Below are 16,497 nucleotides of genomic sequence, written 5' to 3'. Positions count from 1 at the left end.
GGGGGGGGGGCACCTCAGCAGGGTATAATGACACAGAGTACCCCATTTTTTCCAGGGGAACTGATCTCTGCCATCCGAAGAGCAGTTTTAATTCTGAGTGATTTCCAGCCCTGACTTGGAAATTGGTAGCAATGGTTTCCCAGGAGAAAATAACTGCTTTGGAGGGTGGACTCCATGGCATTCTATTCAGCTGGAGCATCTGCCCTCCCCAAACTTTGGCTTCTGTAGAATCCACCACAAAATATCCAGGAATTTCCCAACCTGGAGCTGGCAACCCTAGTCAGGATTGGCCCCTGTGAGTTCCCCACAAAGGCTGAAGTAGACCTGGAAAGGGTCTCCTGCCTTTGCCTTTTTACGGACAGAACCAAGTTTTGTTGTCTAGCAACAACCACTGAGGAGAAAGTTAGCCTCACAGCAGGGGGAGAAGAGAAAGGTTTGATGGCTGGTAGCCCACCTCAGTAGCAAGCTAGCCGCAGAGGAGCCAAGCAGGAGAAGCATCTTTGTCATGAGAGACAACCGTTTTGGCAGTTTATTCTGACAGGAAAGGGAAGAGGAAGGGATTGGATTTATACCCCGCCCTTCACTTGGAGTCTCAGAGCAGTTAAACAACCTTCTTTCCCTTCCCCTCCCCACAACAGATACCCTGTGAGGTAGGTGGGGCTGAGAAAGCTCTTTCAAAAACTGCCCTTTCAAGGACAGCTCTTGTTAGAACTATGGCTTGCCCAAGGTCATCCAGCAGCTGCGACTGGAGGAGTGGGAAATCAAACCTGGTTCTCCCAGATTAGAGTCCGTGCACTTTTTTTAAAATAACTTTTTAATTGTATTTTTCACCTACATCCTAAAGGTAAGGGAACAGGGGGTAAACACTATACCTAAAACAAAAGATAGGACAAGGATCGTGATCTAAATGTTACAATGTATATATAAGAATCCTACAATAATAACAAAGATCAATTTATCAAAATTCAGGTTAACACTAGCTTAGTCTTAATACTAGTCTCTGGTGTTTTATAATCACTTATATTCTGTTGAAATATCTGCTCATCTTATACGTTTCTTCTTGTACTTCAGATTTGTTTTAGGTATTTTGGTGCATCTGCCCCCTTCTCAGAGTCTGAGGTTTCCGGGGTACTACTAGAGCTACTCGAGGGGTCTTCTGTTCCTTCATCACTGGTTCCCTCTTCCTCAATATTGTCCACAGGTTTTTTGTCATCTTTACTCGGGCTTTGTTGTTGCTTCAAAAAATCTTTGGCTTTTTGGACAGTCAATTTTATTCTTCTTTTCTTTATAGTTGAATACAAGTCCCTCTGGAAAAATCCATCTATAAGCGATTGAGTTGTGGAGGAAGAAGGTTAAATCCTTGTATTGTCGCCTTTGCTTCCGCTTTTTGAATGGAATGTCCTTTAAAATTTTAACTTCTTCGTCTTTAATCTTCAGAACTTTTCCAGATGTGGCTTTCAAAACATTGTCTCTGGTAGATCTCTTAAGAGAATTTCACGTATATTTCTCCAGGCAGTTCATTTTTCTTTATAAAATCTGGATAGGTTCAGTAAGCCAAGTCCATATCATTTTGCAGCGCCTCTTGCTTAAGATCTGTCATTGGTGCTAACGCTTCACTTAAAATGACTTTTAAATTTTCTCCTTTTTGCTCAGGACCACCTAGAAAGCATAAGACATACATTATTGGCCTTTATCTGAGACGCTCTCTTTTTCTACTTCCCCCAATTTTTGTTCAATATCTTTGGTCTTTCTTTCAGCTTTCTCGTTGGCTCTGTCTGTTTTGTCTGCTCTTTTATCCATCTGTGTTAGTTGCTTTTGGACACCATCAAGCTTACTGTTGATATTAGATGTCTGCTCCAGCAGGGGGCACAATGCCGTAGCCAGCGTATTGGGAAAGTCAGCAGCTGCTTCCTGTGTCTGGGTGGGAGTTGTTGGTATGGTATTTCCTGTGAGAGGTTTCTTTTCCTGCACCATTCTTCTCCCTCTTCCAGTTTTTGGATTTAAAGGCAAAGTTCTCCGATTTAAAAACGCTTTGAATTATTGTACACCTTTCGGTCTCAGTTACAGTCTCACACGGTTAGTTTAGCTTATTTCTTTTCCTTTCTTGTTCCAGGGTAGTTCAGTTTTTTTTTGGGGGGGTGTGATTTCCCAACTCTTCCCCCACCCGCCGCTTGTTTCTCAACTTAAATCCAGTGGACTTAAAAACTTGGCCGCTTATATGAGGGATTGCTTAACTCACTTTTTTCGTGCTAGAGGGAAATCGCGCTAGATCGCTTGTCTGGTCGTCTGGCAGCCAGCTCTTTTCACCATAATGGCTTCGTGATGGCAGGACCTCTTGGGGTAGGGAGAGCCTCAATCCCTCGGCTGTCACCTTGGGAGTGGCTCTCCTCTGCACCCCAGGCTGGGAGTCCCCTACAAGGACTCCGGGAGGACCCGGATCTAGCCAGGACCCTTCCTGTCCACCGCAGCTCGGTGCGTTTCCAACAGGGGCTCGATGGGATGCATTCGAGCCTCAAGTCGCCAAAACCGGAAGCTCCTAGAGTCCATGCACTTAATATCAGATTATTTGTCCCCAGGTTATACACTTAAAAATTAGCAGCACAGTTGCTGCAGTCCCCTAGATATTCAGCGCTAAACATTGCAGATTTGATCTGATACTGTTGTATCAATCCAGGTGGTTTTTAACTGGTTCTTGTTTCATGTAGCAATTAAGATTACAGATTGGAGTTAAGGCGTGTCTTGAACTGTTTTGGTAACTGTCATCAGCCATAATATCAAACCACATTTTGAGAATTCGTATACAAAAAGGAGAAAATGTGACAAGTGGTCCCACAACTCTTTCTAGTTCCCTAGACCGTGGTTCAATATTGGATCTGTGCTGATCTTTGGAGATGCCAAAAATTCCAGATTTTAATCAGAGGAACAGCACCTTATTCCCCGCTGTGTATGAAGCGTAGGTACTTAACCTGAACATAGCTTCAGCTACTGTTTATATTTAAAGTGTTGAGTTTATTATATTTTATGTAGGATTTTTCAAGACTGTGTATAAGAATACTGATTCAAGTGAGTGTTGGAAGTGTAAGCGAAGGAAAGTTATTGATAAGTAAAATGCAAACTTTCAAATAAAAATACTTGCGTTAAGGTCTTCCACAGACTTTAATGCCAGTATTCTACAGTGCAGTCTGTGCAGTCTAAGCATAAAATTGAAGGCCACAGGTTAAATGTGGAGATTTAATTGAAAGCATTTTCTAAATCTGTTGGTAAGGCTATGCTGCTGTCAAAAACTTCCTTACTATAATCTTATAATTATACTGTGATTAGAGTATCCTGGAGATAATGGCATTTCCCCCCCTTTTCAATGAAAAATATACTAAATTCATGTTTAGTTCCTCCATATTTAATTGTTTATTTCTCTGCCGGCCAATTGAATGCCCACTGGTTTGGGTCATTGTTCCTCTTTGCAGATGGAAAACAGTATGGCCTTCAGAGCAAACCACACCCTAGGTTTTGAAAGCTGTAACTTCAACTGCTTTTCATAAGAACCTTATCTTGCCTTAGAAGTCCTGGATGCTTAATAATGTTCCATTCCTCTTGTCATACATGAGGTCTGTGGCCTCCGCTTGTTTGTGTCCCTGCCTGGGTGTGTGTGGGGGATTCCATGTGTGCATTGTTCGTCTAAATCTTGCTGAGACCCATCAGAGATGGAGATGAGATAATGCTTTTTTATCACATTGCTTGCACTGATCCTTTTCTCCCTAAATGCAAAGACATACAGTGTAGTTCATATTGGTTTCTGTAGCTTATTGCAGCCAGCCCACCACAGCCACCTGCACCTGAGATTCAGTTTACAACATGGATTTCTGGGAGTATGAAAACCTTGTGTCCTGTTGCTGTTAAAGAGCATGGAGGGGGGTAGTGGCAGTGAAATAGCTCCCCCAAGGACTGGAAGATGAGTCAGGTGTAACTAATATATTAGGGTGCACAGAGAGAGGGGTAATGGGGGGGGTCATGGGACATGGAGAGAGCTGTGTGGTACTGAATAAGTTGTAGGAATGTTACTCAGCTGGTAAATCAGACTTTGAAGGTGCAGATAAGGAAGAGCGCTGTGTTTTGCGTAGGGACAAAGGGAGTAACATGAAGTTGCAAAGAGAACAGCATACACTATGGGTTACAGAGACAAGAAAGAGTAGAGACAGTGGAGAAAGATTAATAAGATTTAGAAATGCCTGTGGTTATACAGAATAGTAATGAAAAGAGAAGTGGAGTCAAAGGAACACACCAAGATTTGTAGCTTAATCTTTTATGCCATTACAGAGAGATGGCCTCCTTGAGTTTGTAGAGGTCTCACTCACTGAGTTAAGCTGTTTGTCACCGGTCTGGCACTTCAAACAAAGCACAACACACTTATGAAATAATTCTGTGGAGCATAAGAGAGACTTCAGTACGGAGGCCATTATTCAAGAATGTTTTAATTCGAAGGTCACCCAAAACCTTCCCAGGGTTCTTTTCAATAATATACATTACCATTAACCTCCTTTGAAGGCCTATCTGTTTCTTGACTTCTCAGCTGCATACTAATGTATGCAATAAAATCTCACTTAAATAGATTTGCTTAGGCGATCGACAGTGTTGCGTGCTCAGGTTCATGAAAAGTGCCTTTCAACATAACCTCTTCTGTAGCAAATGAAATATAATGCTTCTTAGTTATAGAAGTATCTAGGCACAAAGTCCTTTGCTTTTAAAAACTAAAACTATAGGGCTGGCAGATGCTCAGAAACAGAGATTTAAATTCTTCCCCAAATAAAAGTGTTGTCTGCACATGCACAGACAGCATGCATATTACTTCCTCCAAGCATTGGCTGTGATGGTTGTGGCCAAGAGCTGCGATGGCAGCAGTGACGGGGAGGGGGGGGAGAAGCCGTGGCTGTCTGGGTGGCAAGGCTGGGAGATGCACCGGGCTTGGCAGCAATTGTGGGTATGGACAGGAGCTGCGGCAGCTTCAGTTACAAGGCCAGGAGGCATTGGTGATGGTGAATGACTTCCACTGAGTTACTCTAGGGTTAGGGTAGTGCTTTGATAGTCCTTCTTTTTCTTTCAGCTTCCAGTGCAATTCAGACATTACGTGCATTCAGCAAGCAGTGCACAACAGGAATGAACCATCAGTGGGAAACTGGTTACTCTGCTCTAGTTGGCTGCATTTAACAATGGCCTCTTAATTTTGTAACATGTTTGAAGAAGAACTATAAAGAAGAAAGGAAGGTAAGATTTTTTGCTTTGAGATAGTTTTGGTATGTATCAGTTCAAGTACAGCAAGCTGGAGTTCACATGTGCCTTATGACCAATACTGTGAAACCAGTGCATTGAAACAATGACACTGGTGCAAGGGAACTCACTATCTTTGCTGTCACACTTCTCTGCTTGGGGTTCTCTTCTACACTCCCTGTCCCATGCATCAGATCTCTGCATAACTGTGCCACAGAAGATTCTTTGAATTGCTCTGTCACCTATAAAGTAGGATTTCCACCCACTTTATTTTTGGGACATTTTGTGGTATAAAAGGACAGCAGAGGAACACACCAACCAAAATGAGTACTGAGGGGGGCAGCAGGGGAGAACACTTTCCTGAGAAGCAGAATAGCACTACTCTGTTTCCCAGGAGGGGATCATTCTGCATTGGTGCCATTCCTGAAAATCGAACTATCAGGCAATTTGTGATGAGCACTCTAGGGAGGATTTACCTATATTGTTGCTGTACACTCAGCAGGAGGACACATTTAGAAGAGTGAAAATGGCAATAAGAAATTCAGTTCTTTACATTAAATCATGGTTAACTTCATTTATTAATTAGTGACTTAGTTGTAGAACATCTGCTTTGCATGCAGAACTCCCAGGTTCCATCCCTTGCATTTCCAGCTGAAAAAAATCAGGTGATGTGAAAGAACTAGGTCTGAGAACCGGGAGAGCTATTGCCAACCAGTAGACGGTACTGCCCTTGATAGATCAATGTTCTGACTCGTTATAAGGCAGCTTCCTATATTCACGTGTATTATAAGGAAGCTATAAGTTGTCATAGCAGCATATAAAAATAGAACAAAATAAAATAAGTAATATCATGGTCTTTTGAGGATAGCACATCATTGCTTGAAAAGCCCACCCACATTTTTATTACTGGGATTTCTAGAGAGTTGTCTCATTAAGTGGATGGAAGTGGAATCTACAGAACCTAGTTTGCCCTAATGAGAACCAAGTCTTCAGATGTCACACCACATTTCAGCTTGTCACTTTATATCAGACTAGGAAAAAGGCCCATTGTGGAAATAAATACAACGGCCTCTAGAAAGAGGCTCTGGGCGGGTGCCCCGGCCTTGGACACTCAGTGTCGACCTCAGCAGGGTATAATGACACTGAGTCCACCATTTTCTCCAGAGGAACTGATCTCTGCTACCTAAAGAACAGTTGTAATTTTGAGTGATCTCCAGCCCTCACCTGGAGATTGACAATGATGGTTCCCCAGAAGGGAATAGTTGGTTTGGAGGGTGGAGTCTATGGCTTTGTACCTGTCCGAGGTCCCACACCTACTGAAACCTCACCCTCTCCAGGCTCCATCCCTCACATCTCCAGGAATTTCCCACCTGGAGTTGGCAACCCTATCTCCTTTCCAGCCATTCATCAACCTACCTTTATTTCCCCCTCACTCTTCAGCTTTCCACCCCCCACACACCTGCAGCCTCTCCCGTGCTCTGAAGCCTTGACTGCTACATCACATTGGCTGTCAGCAGCATATAAGGATACAGAGCCCACCATTTTCTCCAGGGGAACTGATCTCTGCCATCTGGAAAGCAGTTGTAATTCTGAGTGATCTCCTGCCCTCACCTGAAGATTGGACACATTTTACCTCAGAACAGCAAAACTGCTTAGAATGTTAGAGGCAAAAGCCAATCAAGTCACATATGCAAACGACCTCTGTGTTCCGAGGCAAAGGCCAATGAGGCTGCATATGCAAATAACCTCTGTGTTCTGACTGGCTATGGGGGGGGGGAGAGAAGAACAGCAAAATGTTTAGAATGTTGGAGGCAGGACTCAGGCAAAGCAGCCAGTGGATAGGGAGACCCTCTGAATGACAGATCAGAGAGCGAACTGATTTTGGAGCGTGTGGAATGTTCTAGAGAAGTGCCACCACCATTTGGCTTTTATTTATAAGGGAGATTACAACAAAGAACATAAATGTGGTATTTTGAGGGAGATATGTTTGCATATGAAGATTCTCACTAGATGGATAATTTTGACTGATTATTGAATTTGTCACATCAGATGTTGGGTACTTTGCATTGAATTCAAAGTCTAGCCAATCAGCTGCTCAACCTTGCTTCTTTTTTCCAAAAATACACATCAGGAAGTCATCTGTAAGAAACAGAAATTCACTGTTGTACCTATGTCTGATGAATTTTGTGATATTTTTAACTACCTTCTCTTTACATGGGTGGGGGATTAAAATCTTATTTTTATTTAAATTTACGATTTGGCAATGTGGGAACAATTTTCTTACAATGATAAAGGCTATTTACAATACCCAAAATGCAAAAATTGTAGTTAATAGCGAACCCACTCAAAATATTCCTATTCAAAAAGGCACTAGACAGGGTTGGCCCCTATCTCCTTTATTGTTTATTTTTACGATTGAGTCATTAGCTGAAAGGATAAGAGATAATGAAATGATAAAAGGGCTGAAAGTAAGAGGTGAAACTTTTAAACTGCAAGCTTTTGCAGATGACTTGATTGTTATATTAGAAGACCCAGAACACTCTTTAAAGTATCTATTAGAAGACATTCAGGAATTTGGGAATTTGCAGGCTTTAGAATTAATGTTCAAAAGACTAAAATTATAGTCAAAAACTGCCCACAAAATATGATACAAAGAATAAAAAAATATCAAAAATGGAGGTAGTGGGAAAAGCGAAGTATTTAGGAATATGGATATCCGACAAAACATTGATGTTATATGAAGACAACTACTTACAACTCTTAAAAGATATAAAAGGGGATTTGAAGCATTGGGATAAAATACATCTCTTTTTACTGGGAAGAATAGCGACAGTTAAAATGAATATTCTGCCAAGATTCCTCTTCCTCACACAGAATTTACCAATACTCAAAAATTATAAGTATTTTAAAGACTTGGAGAAAACTATAAATAACTTTATTTGGCAGTTTAAAAAACCGAGAATAAAAACTAAATACCTTCAGGACAGTAAAAAGAGGGGAGGTTTTGCATTTGCCTAATTGGCAATTGTATTACTTTGCAGCTTCAATGGTATGGATTAAAGAATGGGCAATGTTAGAGGACATTAGAACATTAAAGTTAGAGGGATGAGATTTAGCAGTGGGATGGTACGTGAAGGATAAAATCCACTCTAATTTCCATACACATATAATCAGAAGCTCCCTCATTAAAGTGTGGAATTTAATAAAATATAAAAACTATACTAAAATACCAACATGGATATCCCCGATAGAGGCATTTGCCAAACCCTCACTTAAAGTAGGGAAAATTAATGAAAGTTATGGCAATTTATTGAATAAACAGGCTGAATTGAATTCGGATGAGGTTTTATTGAAACATAACATAAAATTATCCTGGTGGGAAAAAATGTATTAAAAACAAGATATAACGAAGATAAAAAAACAGGATTTTACACTAGTTTAAATGAATTTGACAAAATCTGGTTATCTTCCAGTGATAAGCTTATTCAGAAACTTTATACCATATTGATAGAGGATTTCTTACAAGAAGAAACAATAAAAATGTCAGTGTTAGCGTGGATAAAAGAGATTGAGCACCCTATAGAAGCAGAACAATGGACTAAAACATGGAAATAACTAAACTTTCTGAGAGCTACCCTGTACAAGGAGAACATATATATAATGTTCTATAGGTGGCATTGGACTCCTGCCAAAGTAGCAAAGTGCTTCCCGAAGGCATCCAATTTATGTTGGAGATGTGGGGGAAATGTAGGATCGTACCTCCACATATGGTGGAGGTGTGACAAAATCCAAAATTTGGGGGGGGAAATTGCTAAAATAATTTTAGATGTCATAAAAATTAATATCCCTTTAATACCAGAAATATGGCTACTTAATATGATTCCAGAAAAAAATTAAAAAGCATACACAGATAATTATATATTTCTTAACCGCAGCCAGAATTTTGATAGCAAGGCAATGGAAATCAAAGAATATACCTTCTATAAGAGAACTCAAAAATAAGATACTTGAGATAGCTGATATGGACAAATGGACTATTGCATTACAAAATAAGCCAGAGGAAGCTTTTTGGGAGAGATGGGGAATTATATATGACTGGCTGAAGATGAAGAAGATAAATTAAAAATGAAAAAATGCTAGTTAAAGATAATATTTGTTAATTTAGAAGGATGAACCTTATATTTGGAAATGTATATGAACTCTAAATGGAGTTATGTCAAGTCAAGTCAGCCTTTATTGGCATAAAATGGAGTTATGTTACTTTTTGTTGTTTGTAGAAAATGAAAATAAAATATCAAAAAAAATCTTATTTTTATTAAAAAAATACAGTAAAAAAAATTATCTGGCACTTGATTATCCAGAAGGCTTCTCCTCCCCTTCAGCTGCTATACCTCTGCATTGTTGTATGTGTGCACATCCCTCCCTCCTTCAGCCATCTCCCTTAATGCTTCTCTGGCCATTGCTGGGCTCCTGATAGCCAGTGGTGCTAACAGATGTCATCCTCCAATGTTTCTTTCCCTCTCAGTCTGCCTTAAGCTTTCATGAGCCAGCTGTGCTTGCTGCATAAGATGGCTTCAGGTAGAAGGGTCCCAGGCATGTCGGCTGTCACTCAATGGGGTGGAGTTAGGCTGCAACAGATCCCTCTGGGTTGGGGAAGAACAGTAACCTTAAGTATCTGGGACATTTGATTAACTAGCAGCCTGTATTCTCCATGAATACTAGATTCCAAAGCTTTTACTCTATTATTTCTTTGAACTGTCCAAGTAAAACTGCAATGTAAGTTAGTATCATGTAGTGACCAGTGTTCTCTCTAAGCTGAGTTAGTGTGAACTAGCTCAGCATTTTTTAGCCTCCAGCTCACGTTTTTGTCTTAGCTTAGGAAGGATGGCTCTAGAGCAAACTAATTTATGCAGTAGCCAAATCACTCACTATCAACTTTAATGCCAGTATCTCACAAAGTAGAATTTTTGCTCACAAGACTCCACCGCTTAGATTTAGAAGGGGAATCCTGGTTTCCCCTCAGTCTCAAGTACAGCACTATCAGATGGTCCAGAGTGGCAGTGCCGATTCTGTCATACTCATTCATTGATACAAAGGGGAGAACCATAGTGCCTGCTCACTTCAACCTGAGCAAGCATAAACTAAGAATGTGGTAGATGATTAACCTTCTCATTAGAAAGAATTTGCACCAACATTTGTGTTTTCCATTCTCCTTTGCAGCTTATTTCAGTAGCATGTTCAACATGTTGTTATAATTGCATCTCAAAATTATCAAGACTTGGATTTACCAAAGTGTTTCTGTGGACAGGATTTCCTCTCACACAAGCATGACTTTCTTGTCTCCTACTACAGCTCAAAATGTTCCCAAAATGCTGCTGCTGGGGGACAGGAGATGCCAGCAGCATTTCAGGGGGCATGTTGGACTGCAGTGGGAAGGGAGAGGAAAGAAGGTCACACTCTACAGGTGGAAATCTTTCTGTCTCTGGAAATGCTTCACTGGATGCAACCCTTACTTTTTGTCTCTGAAAAGCATATGCATAACAGAACAGTGCAGGATTTCAAGTTGGATTATCTTGCTCATAAAACACAAATTTAAGAAACGTAACCTTATAATTTCCCCCCTGATCCTGAGTTGAGTTCTATCATTATGTAGGGAAAAACAAGGGCACTGTCTGTAGAATGAACTCCTGCAAAGTAAAGCAGAACTTGCTGTAAGCTTCTATTGACTTGAATTTGATGTATCTTCTCTTAAATACAGCCATAAAGGCAAGAAGTTAATGAAGCAAACATAAGAGAAGCCAATGTTGGATCAGGCCAATGGCCCATCCAGTCCAACACTCTGTCACGCAGTGGCCAAAAATACCAGGTGCCATCAGAAGGTCCAGCAGTGGGGCCAGGACACTAGAAGCCCTCCCACTGTCCCCCCCCCCCCACAAGCACCAAGAATACAGTGCATCACTTGCCCCAGACTGAGAGTTCCTATCTATACCTAGAGGCTAATAGCCACTGATGGACGTTTTATGAAGTGTGGTACAAATACAGTGGTCTGGGAGGGGCTGTGGCTCTGTGGTAGAGCATCCGCTTGATATGCAAAAGGTCCCATTCAAGGATCAGGTGGCATGAAAGACGTCTTTTTGATACCCTGGAGAGCCAATGCCAGTTTGAGGAGAAAATACTGACTTTGATGGACCATGTGTCTGATCAGTATAAGGCAGTTTTCGTGTATTCATACAGTGGTCAACTTTTGGAGGGTGCTCTGTATTGTGAGAAATTAGAAGACTTACATCTTGAGTATAGGACACTTTAAACTCTGTGGCACTTTCTGGGATACTACTGACAATTAGATTTAAAAAGTCCTGGAAGAGAACTACATCTTTGTGTCAAGATGCTGTCCTATAATGCAGCCTTAACTTCTTTCTCTAGTTTAGTATTAGGAACTCTTAAATCTTTAATCACATTACACCTTGTCTTTCAAGACGTTCTTGGCAAGTATATATTGGGATATGTAATGTTTTGCCCAGTGACTGTACAAGGTAGTTAAACTGAAAAACACTGATTGCCACCCAATGAGCTTTGTAACTGAGCAGGAATTTGAATCCAGAGGCCCCAGTTCACATCTGTCACCTGCACCACACTATTTCATCCTGTAAATTAATGTATTACAATCAGCCTTGCTAATCCATTTTGTCAGTTGTTTGGTTCATGAATGAGCTTGGCAGGAGAGCTTTGGCCTCACTGAGTCCATTCTCTCCTTACATAATGCAAACCTCATAGTTAGCTTCTGGATTTCAGCAGCTGCTGAGCCAGCAAATTATGATTCCCCCCCTGCAAACCAGTCTTAGGAAGAATTACTTGTTCAGTTTGCAAAATTCTTACAGACAAGCACAAACTCAGGTTTGCTGTACTTCCTGGTTTAGATTTGAAAGTAGGTTGGCCACAAGGGAAGAGAGTTTGTGAACAAATTTGAGACCATATCTCCAATGTAATGTCCTGACTGCTTGTGTACTTTAAAAAACTTTATAGCTGAAATACCTTAACCCTTTGAATAAAAGGCAACTCTGCAAAAGTATATAAACCTTTTGATCATTTCTAGGATGGCCGGTTGTGGTGAAGTCGATCACTCAATCAACATGCTTCCCACAAACAGGAAGACAAACGAGCCATGTTCCAGCTCAGCACCATCTCTTATGGTCCCTGAATGTGCTATCTGTCTGCAAACATGTGTCCATCCTGTGAGTCTGCCTTGTAAACATGTCTTCTGCTATCTGTGTGTGAAAGGAGCTTCCTGGCTTGGAAAGCGATGTGCACTCTGTCGGCAGGAGATCCCAGAGGACTTCCTTGATAAACCAACCTTACTATCACCTGAGGAACTCAAAGCAGCCAGTAGAGGCAATGGGGAATATGCTTGGTACTATGAAGGCAGAAATGGCTGGTGGCAATATGATGAACGTACCAGTAGGGAGCTGGAAGATGCTTTTTCTAAAGGTAAAAAGAGCACTGAAATGTTAATTGCTGGGTTCTTGTATGTGGCAGATCTTGAGAACATGGTTCAGTATAGGAGAAATGAGCATGGACGTCGCAGGAAAATAAAACGGGACATAATAGATATTCCAAAGAAGGGAGTGGCTGGGCTTAGGTTGGACTGTGACTCTAATGCTATCAATCTAGCAAGAGAGAGCTCTGCTGATGGTGCAGACGGTACACCAGCTCTAGGGGCTGCTGCTGGGCAGCCTCTAGCAACTGTTTCTGTTAGACCCCTACCTTCACTAGATGGTCAGCTGACAAGTCCTGCAACGCCATCACCTGATGCAAGCATTCTAGAGAACTCTTTTGCCAACTTACAAATAAATGGAGACAGTATGGTTGAAAGGAGCCATAGGGGAGAGGGAGAGGAAGACCATGAATCATCATCTTCTGGTAGGGTGCCAGTTCTTGACACCTCCATTGAGGAAACAGAATCGGATGCTAGCAGTGATAGTGAGGATGTGTCTGCCCAGCTTCAGCTGCCTGCATCCTCTGCTCAGCAGAGACATCTGAATGCAAATCAGCCAGCCTTGGATAGACCAGTGGCAGGGAATGGGGTGGGAAACACCAGTGTAAGATCTAGGAGGCCTGACGGACAGTGCACAGTAACTGAAGTTTAAATCTAGAGCCATGTTTTGAAAACTCAAGTCTTGTACCTGTATATTTTGTCTGTATTGACATTGCACTCCAGTCTAGCAGTGTGTTTCAAAGTGTTTGGGGGTGGGTGGATGGGAAAGAGGAAAAACAAACTTGAGCCTCTAACTTCAAAGGCAATCGCTTAACATGTCTTGGCTGGAAGACTTTCTATGTTTAAAAATAAAACAAAAAACTGGGGGGGTGTTAATGGTTTGACAGCTACTTAGCAATACCCAGTTTTGTTTTTGTAAATGTCTTTCATGTTTTATTTTGTAGTATATTTCCCCTCTCTCAGTGAAACCCTGTCCTCTTTTTTGACCAATGTATATCCACTGTAAAACTTGGAGCTGTCATCATTCTCTGTTGCATTAAGTAACTTTACTATCTGCATGGATCGATGTATGGGAGGAACATTAAAACTGGAAATGGAAAAGAGTTTGGGTATGAGCAGGATGCTTAATTTTAATGTGAGAAAATAGGTGTGACTTCTGAACTTCAGATGTTTTACTAAAACAAAGAGCAATCATCTTCCTGAATGAAATGTAAAAATTCTGTTGCAGAGTTTTACTTGTAAACACTTCATGATGTCTTCATTGGCTCTTCTGTCTAGTCCCTGTAGCTTGTTTGAGTCTCTTGATCTGTCTTGTTTTTGTTACAAAATTTATAATTTAATAAACTACATTTTATCAACAATCTGAACACTGTTTCCATATAGAACTGTACCCAAGTAACCTTGAAGAGGAAATTTGCAAAGGAGGCACAGACTACTTTTCAGATGAGATTGCTCCTAGCTTTTCACACTGGTTAACTAAATGCATTAAAATGTATAATAAGCTACACCTTGAGTCCAGGATGTTTAGCACAGCCATGTAGAAAATACTCTGCTTGAAAAAAAGGTCTGATGTGGTACTTAAAAATTCATTCACTCTGCTACGTACTGACAACAATAAATCTCTGTTCAGTGAAAATAGACAGCAACCTCTGATTAAATTGCCCAACAACTGTAGGTGAAATAAAATAGTCATGTGTGCAACAGTGATATGTGGCATTATTTACATGCTGCCTTGTGAAGTCGCTCCTGGTTCTAAAATCATAGCAGCAGCTGCCTTATTGTATTAACAATGATGAGATTCCTGCCATTTATCTTCCACTAAATAGTAATAGTTCCTGTAGGTTTAATATTCAGCATCAAGTAGTTCCTCCACTGTGCATTTGCAGCAGCTGTGTACTGTTTTCTTTTTATACAAAGACAAATCTTGTAGACTTCAAGTGTTTAATCCAGGGTTACTGAAAATGGAGGAATGAGACACATTTTGGGTTTAAAAAAAATCTTTAGCCTTTCCATCAGACACACCACATCACTGTAAGCGATTTACAAAAAATAGGTCAGACATTTAATTCATATGCACATTGTCCTCCAGTTACCTAGAACATAGATTCAAGTGAGTACAAATTTTCTCATATGAAATACAAAGATTAAATAATTGCTGAAAATCCATAACTGGAACATGAAAAGTGGCACCTTTTCCCTCCAATTTTAAGGGGAGTATTTTAAGCCAGCAGTGTTTACTTACATTTTGACCACCAAGCTACATGCAGACACCAATCATCAAGGACAGGAATAAGCTACAAGTAGCACATTTGTATTATGATATCTCAATAAGAGTTAATTTGTTCAGAGAACCAAGTTTGCTGAGCTATAGCCATTTTTGGATGTGCTCTCACACTTTCTAAAAATGTGTCAGCTATGAAGCATATTTGCTGAGGATGATAAACTGCTGTGTCTCTCACACAGCACATTTTCCTTGATAACTTTATTATCACTTATACACCCAGTGATCAAGATCAACCAACAAAAAAGCAGAGTTCCGCTGTAGTATTTTGCTGTCACTGCTGTCTGTGATAGGCCTTTACTTGAACTACTATCCATAAAGAGAAAACTGACATGTACAAATGACAGCTCCACAAGAACTAACAAAAGCAGTGACACAGGAGAAGGCATGTTGGATCATCCAGTCCAACACTTTGTGTAACACACTGGCCAAAAAACCAGGACCAGGAGTCCAGAAGCTCTCCCACTGTTGTCTCCCACGAGGGATGGGCACGAAATGGTTCACAAACCTAATTTCATGACAAAAATCACCGGTTTGTGGTTCATGGAGTGAGGGTCATGTGATCATACCCGCAACAAACCTCCATGTTTCTCATGGAGGTCCATGCAGTCCATGTCGGTGGTTTGTGCACAAGTGAAGTCCAAGCACCAAGTCCACTCACTTCAGGTGAACTTGCTGCTTGGACTTTACTCGTGCACGGTGTGGCTTGTAAAAGCAATTTAAAGGGAATGTTCTCTTCAAATGGTTTTTACAAGATCTTCCCCCTTCCATTCTGCTGGCTTCAGGGAGCTCCCGCCAGCAAAGAAGGAAGATCGACACCCCCCACACACACACTGCATCATGAAACGAACCAGTTAGGTAAATGGGAAGGCTTGTGGTTTGGGTGACCCAATGAACCAGGACAAACCTCCATTTTCCTGGTTTGTGCCCATCCCTACACCCTAGCACTAAAAATACTGCCCCAGACATAGTGATCCATCTATACGTTGTGGCTAGTGGCCACTGATGGACCTCTGCTCCATATATTTATCTAATCCTCTTGAAGCTGTCTATGCTTGTAGCCACCACTCCCTGTGGCAATGAATTCCACGTGTTAATTGCTCTTCAGGTGAAGTACTTCCTTTTATCTGTTCTAAAACTGCTCATTAATTTCATTGAATGCCCATGAGTTCTTGAATTATAAGAAAGGGAGAAAAATAGCCTGTTTGAGTATGAATGAGCTTTCAATAATTTCAAACTCAGTTAAAGCAATTTACACATTTTTAAAATGGTTTGTTAAAATGGAGGTGAAGGATAGATATTTAGTCAGGCAAAAACTTTGTGTACAAGTATTTGTTCAACTACCAGTTCCATATGCAGGTAAAAGGCGTATGTCTAGAAGTTTACAAGTCATTTGGAGAATGCTTTCTCATAGAACCTGGCTAGAGCATGTAACCATACTGAGAACAATGGAACTTACCCA

General features: G+C 40.9%; 1 protein-coding gene across 1 annotated transcript in view; it reads left to right on the top strand.

Annotated features, from left to right (window-relative positions):
- The window catches only part of RNF146 (ring finger protein 146), a 20,325-nt gene extending 6,199 nt beyond the window's left edge, over positions 1–14,126 (top strand). Inside the window, exons 2-3 of the mRNA XM_015424799.1 lie at positions 5,099–5,259; positions 12,356–14,126. Of these exons, the coding sequence (XP_015280285.1) occupies positions 12,357–13,406 (1,050 nt within the window). The 5' untranslated portion in view covers positions 5,099–5,259; position 12,356 and the 3' untranslated portion in view covers positions 13,407–14,126. The remainder of the gene's footprint in view (positions 1–5,098; positions 5,260–12,355) is intronic.
- Positions 14,127–16,497: the final 2,371 nt, after the last annotated feature.

The sequence above is a fragment of the Gekko japonicus genome, unplaced genomic scaffold (assembly GCF_001447785.1).
Source record: "Gekko japonicus isolate JY-2015 unplaced genomic scaffold, Gekko_japonicus_V1.1 scaffold907, whole genome shotgun sequence".
Lineage (NCBI taxonomy): Eukaryota > Metazoa > Chordata > Lepidosauria > Squamata > Gekkonidae > Gekko > Gekko japonicus.
The sequence above is the reverse complement of the archived record's forward strand: the minus strand, read 5'-3'. Positions and strand labels throughout refer to the sequence as shown.